General features: G+C 49.2%; 1 protein-coding gene across 1 annotated transcript in view; it reads left to right on the top strand.

Moving 5' to 3' along the window:
- Positions 1-5,415: 5,415 nt before the first annotated feature.
- Positions 5,416-6,000, top strand: part of LOC311245940 (uncharacterized protein) — a gene marked incomplete at its 3' end in the record, with an annotated part of 90,264 nt that continues 89,679 nt past the window's right edge. Inside the window, exon 1 of the mRNA XM_084335965.1 lies at positions 5,416-5,551. Coding sequence (XP_084192091.1) covers positions 5,513-5,551 — 39 coding nt within the window. The 5' untranslated portion in view covers positions 5,416-5,512. The remainder of the gene's footprint in view (positions 5,552-6,000) is intronic.

Here is a 6,000-nt window from a genome sequence, read left to right as displayed (position 1 = left end):
GGAACGCCTAGGGACAGAGGAACTAGAGACTAGGAGAACTAGGGACAAGGAGAACTAGGGACAGAGGACTAGGGACTAGGAGAGCTAGGGATAGAGGACTAGGGACTAGGAGAACTAGGGATAGAGGACTAGGGACAGAGGACTAGGGACTAGGAGAACTAGGGACAGAGGACTAGAGAGGGGAGAAACTAGGGACAGAGGCCCGCGGAGGCGGGCTGGGGACAGGGAGGACTGGGAGGACTGGTGGGAAAACCTGGGCCGCTCTGCAGAACTCTCGGCAGATCTCCGAGGTGGGTAACGGCGGCCGAGAGGGAGAGAGGAGAGGGTTAATGTACAAAGGGGAAAAAACAGAGCAGATGCAGGAGAGGTGACCAGTCCAAAAACCAAAGTTAAACAAAGTAAAACTATCTTCGTGAAAAATACACAAAGAGCAAAGTACCAAAACAAATACAAAGAGAATACTATCTTTGGTGTGAACAAACACACAGTGGGAGATGTAACGTCCAGAATAATATCCAAGTGAAACAAACAGAGGCACAACGCTGGGTGAGTGACTGTCAGATTAAAAGGTGGTAATTCTTCAGTGTTAGAAACACACGAAAACGGAGATGATCTAGACAGTCAAAACTCACCCAGACGTATGCGTAATGGTGCAGGAACAGCAGCGGCGGCGAGGGTGTCGCCACCGGGTAGCTGGCTGTCCGAGCCGAGAACAGAGTGGTGCTGGAACAGGCGGCGGTGGCGAGGGTGTCGCCACCGGGTAGCCGGCTGTCCGAGCCGAGGACAGAGTGGTGCTGGAACAGGCGGCGGTGGCGAGGGTATAATATCCACGAGAGAACAAAACAGGCATTACGCTGGGTGAGTGACTTAACAGTCAAACTCACCCAGGAGGCAACACGCTGGATGAGTGACTTAACAATCAAAACTCACCCAGGCGTATGCGTAATGGTACAGGAAACGCAGCGGGACGGGGGCAAGAGGCATTACGCTGGGTGAGTGACATCACAATCAAAACTCACCCAGGCGTATGTGTAATGGTACAGGAAACGCAGCGGGACGGGGGCAAGAGGCATTACGCTGGGTGAGTGACATCACAATCAAAACTCACCCAGGCGTATGCGTAATGGTGCAGGAACAGCAGCGGCGGCGAGGGTGTCGCCACCGGGTAGCGGGCTGTCCGAGCCGAGAACAGAGTGGTGCTGGAACAGGCGGCGGTGGCGAGGGTGTCGTCACCGGGTAGCCGACTGTCGGAGCCGAGGAACAGAGTGGTGCTGGAACAGGCGGCGGTGGCGAGGGTGTCGCCACCGGGAAGCCGGCTGTCCGAGCCGAGGACAGAGTGGTGCGCCACAACTTGGAGTGCGCACCGGAACCGAGAGACGCATCGGGGTGCGTCTGCGTGGAGTTGTGTGCCAAGCACGAAGGTCTGGAAGATGCGCTCCTGCGCGCTGGTCTGGAGAGCGTGCCAAGCTCGAAGGTCTAGGAGATGCGCGTCTGCGCGCTGGTCGGGAGAGCGTGCCAAGCTCGAAGGTCTAGGAGATGCGCGTCTGCGCGCTGGTCGGGAGAGCGTGCCAAGCTCGAAGGTCTAGGAGATGCGCGTCTGCGCGCTGGTCGGGAGAGCGTGCCAAGCTCGAAGGTCTAGGAGATGCGCGTCTGCGCGCTGGTCGGGAGAGCGTGCCAAGCTCGAAGGTCTGGAAGATGCGCGTCTGCGCTGGTCTGGAGAGCGTGCCAAGCTCGAAGGTCTGGTAGATGCGCGTCTGCGCGCTGAGGTCTGGAGAGCGTGCCAAGCTCGAGGGTCTGGAAGATGCGCGTTGCGCGCTGGTCTGGAGAGCGTGCCAAGCTCGAGCGTCCTTGGAAGATGCGCGTTGCGCGCTGAGGACTGGAGAGCGTGCCAAGCTCGAGGGTCTGGAAGATGCGCGTTGCGCGCTGGTCTGGAGAGCGTGCCAAGCTCGAGCGTCCTTGGAAGATGCGCGTTGCGCGCTGAGGACTGGAGAGCGTCTGCGCTGGTCTGGATGTGCGTCAGGACGAACAGCTGCGCGGGGGTCTGCAGTGGAACGCTGGGGTGCCTCCCGTGGAAGTACAGGGAGCGCAGACCAGTCTCCCCCACAGGCAACGGCGACAGCTGGCGAAGGCTGGAGCAAACATCTCGACGCCGGAGAATGGAACAGCATAGGCAGACAGAGGATCTCCCGAAAGAGTCTAGATGTTTAGAGAATATGACTCGGCAAGTATACAACACGACCCCACGCCGAAACGAGGGGAAGCGCCCTGGTATTTAAAGCCCACAGGGGAACTAATTAGCCTGCCACCACAGGTGCGAGAGGTAATTGATAATCGAACAGGTGTGGCCACTGAGAGTAAAGAACGAGAGGGTGGGGGCTAGAGAGAGTGAGTAGGGAATTCCTAACAGTAGGCTTAAAGAAGACAGAGAAAGTTGGTGAGCAGCGGACAAAACGTCATTAGATGAATGGTATAACGCTGCCCACGGAATTATAAATGCCCCCTCGGCCATCCGGTCAACATCAGATGACGTGTAGTAACTTCTAGAACCATGTCCAGTTGGAATTTTTTATATCGCGCCGATTGCCATCAAACTGTATTTCATCATCAATATAATGCATTTGGGGCTATAGATCACGTTCTGGAGAAAGCTGCAGAAAGAGATGAAAACATAATTATACTTTAGACCATACTTTAGTATGAATATGTGAATGAAAAAGTTTAACGTTGCTTCACCCTGAACATTACATATAGGACATTGAATGGGCCCTAATAATGGCAATCTAGCAATATAATCTAAAAAGTTATAGCCCTGCAAAGAAGGGGAACTTCTCCATAGACAAATAGAGCTGGCAACCCATGCATGGTCATGAATTTAACCTCCGGCAGTTAAAGTGTTAAGTTTAGGCCCTCTTTCGAAGTTGGTTAAGGTTAGAGTTTGGAACCAGGGCTGGTGGTCTATCGCCCTGCTCTAAAGACAAACTCTAACCTTAACCAACTTTGAAAGAGGGCCTAAACTTAACCAGTTGGAAACCAGGCGGACAGTAATAAAATTAGCTGTTTCCAACTGGTTAAGTTTAGGCCCTCTTTCGAAGTTGGTTATGGTTAGAGTTTGGAATCAGGGCTGGTGGTCTATCGCCCTGCTCTAAAGACAAACTCGAACCGTAACCAACTTCGAAAGAGGGCCTAAACTTAACCAGTTGGAAACAAGGCGTTCAGTAATAAAATTAGCAATCAATAAATCAATGTATGTCATGTATGTTATAAATGTCATGATGAATTGAAAATGGGCGGCCCTGATGTAAACAAGACAAAAGTCTTTTTCTGGTCTGCATCCCCTTAATTAACAATTGTTTGTATTGAGCCGTACTGTACTGTACCCATTCTGCAATCTGTTAATAAAGTTTTCAATCAATCAATCAATACGCTGATGAACATTCTCACTGATGGCTGCTTTTTTATACAGTGCTTTTATCCAAAGCGCTTTACAATTTGTTACTCACATTTTACCCATTCACTCACACATTCACACACCGACGGCGGAGGCAACCATGCAAGGTGCCAACCAAGCCTGCTCATCAGGAGCAATTAGGGGTTAAGTGTCTTGCTCAAGGACACATCGACACGCTGCCCGGGAGGAGCGGGAATCGAACCGGGAACCTCTGGATTGCCAGACGACTGCTCTACCTCCCGAGCCACTGTCGCCCCACCTGATTCCTGCAACTGTTCCTCAACCCAGTAACATCCCCAACCCCCTGTCTGTCATGGTGCCCCTCTCACTGCTATATTGCTTGTTGTATGTATATTTATATTGTAATAACATATATTGTATGTCGGAAATGTTTAATCCTGAATTCTTTTTCAGTTGTCTCTTGCCAGGCCATCATTGTAAATAAGAATTTGTTCTTAATTGATTTGCCTGGTTAAATAAAGGTACAATTAAAAAAAAATTAACAGGTGGGTTTTGAGGTGGGACTATGTTTCTAACTTTCTACGGATGGGGCTTCTTTGATGTATGATGGGAGTTGATTCCAGAGTCGGAGAATGATTTGTTTTCTGTGGACTTAACTAAGGCGGTAGTGTGGTGTGCTCAGAAGGGCTAAGTTGGATGAGCGGAGTGAGCGGGTGGGAGTGTAGTGTTGAAGGAGGGTGTAGATGTAGGCAGGTGCTAGGGAGTGGAGGGCTTTGTAAGTGAGAAGACATATCTTAAAGTCAATCCTATACTTAACAGGGAGCCAGTGTAGTGAGGAGAGGACAGGTGTGATGATGCGGGCTGAGGTGTTCTGAACTAGTTGAAGTTTATGGAGGGATTTAGATGTTGAGCCATTGAGCAATGCATTACAATAATCTCTAGACGGGAGAATGAGGGCATGAACCAGCCTTAAGTGTCGGAGGGGGACAGTAGTTGTCTAATGCGGGAAATGTTCCTGAGGTGAAAGTAACATATCTTGGTGATGTTATTGATGTGTGGTTCGAATGATAGTTTGGGGTCAAATAGAGCACCCAAGTTGTTCACTGTGGGGGAGGGGAGGACAGAGTGGTTGTTGATGGATATGGAGCAGTCAGGGTTTTTACGGAGAAGGTGAGGTGGGCCTATTAGAAGGATTTCAGTTTTAGTTCTGTTGAGTTGGAGAAGGTTGTGGTTCATCCAGATGTTTCTTCCAGAGAGGCAGGAGGAGAGGGCAGTAGTAGCAGCAGTGGTGTCAGGAGGGGATCTTATGTTGAAGTTTGTCCATCAGCTCCAGACTGCTGTGGAGCTCCTGCATGTTTGATTGATTGATTGAAAACTTTATTAACAGATTGCAGAATGGGTACAATACAGTACGGCTCAATATAAACAATTGTTAAAATACTTTTGTCTTGTTTACATCAGGGTCCCCCACCTGTTTCTCTGCAGTCGATCCCGCTGGCAGAGAAGAGGTGGGACCTCTGGTCAGAGACTGCAACACTGTATATACCGTATATACCTGTATACAATGCTGTACACTGTACACACTGTATTACTTTATCTGCTACATTTGCACTCTGGTTAGAACGTATTTTCATTCTACTGAACGTGTGCGGTATGATGACACTACATCTGAATCTAATCTGATCTAGGACGTTTGTTGTGAGAGTCGGTGTCTGTTTAGAGAGAATAAAGCATATCCTCTAAAAATGTATTTTAGTCAGTGTTTTTGTGTAAACCTCCCATTGACTGCACTTCATTTTACACTTACTGCACTTCGAGCGCCATCTGCTGGCAAAGTTAGAGTTGGTCCAAGGAGCGCATTGAGGAAGTCCCCGCCCCAGCGGAAATGACGTCAAGGGCCGCGCTCTTCACCTCGTTGTATGTTGCTAACGGGCTAATGCTAACTTGTGATTCTGAACAGATCTAGAATGTAGAGATCGTGTAAAGAACGGACTAACTGCAGCTGCTGGAGAGATGTGTGAAGTATTTGAATGGACTAAGGAGCCGTATGAACTAGAGTAGAGTTTGGTCGCCACCTTGAATGTTCTGACGTTCGAACGTGAGATGAAGAAACACAATGCAAGTTTGTTAAATCACCAGAAGGTATTTTGGACCATATTCTTACACCACTTATCAATATGGATGTTTGATGTTACGTTGTTTCACAGTTTTCTATTTCAATTATGTATCCAACAGCTAGACCAGCGTTGCGTGATTAGCGTCTTTTAAGAGTTAGAATAAGATGTCCGGTATGATTCTGTAAACTATGGATGAGTCGTCGCAGTCAACCAGCTGGTTTCTTAGACTGTAATGTTACAGTCTAATGTAATGTACCCTATCCCCCCCCTCACAGTGAGCTGTGGTGTTCCACAAGGAAGCATAGGACCGCTACTGTTCCTAATTTATGCAAATGACATGTCGTCAGCTTGTGACTGCAACTTGTTCCTGTTTGCGGACGACTCAGCCCTGCTGGTCTCTGACAAGAACAAGTTACAGGTTGAAAAAACCCTCAGCTCGGAACTAGGCAGAATCTGCATATGGCTCGCTGATAA

This window comes from Notolepis coatsorum (genome assembly GCF_963971535.1).
Source record: "Notolepis coatsorum genome assembly, chromosome: 19".
Classification (NCBI taxonomy): Eukaryota; Metazoa; Chordata; class Actinopteri; order Aulopiformes; family Paralepididae; genus Notolepis; species Notolepis coatsorum.
This window is presented reverse-complemented; position numbering and strand designations above follow the sequence as displayed.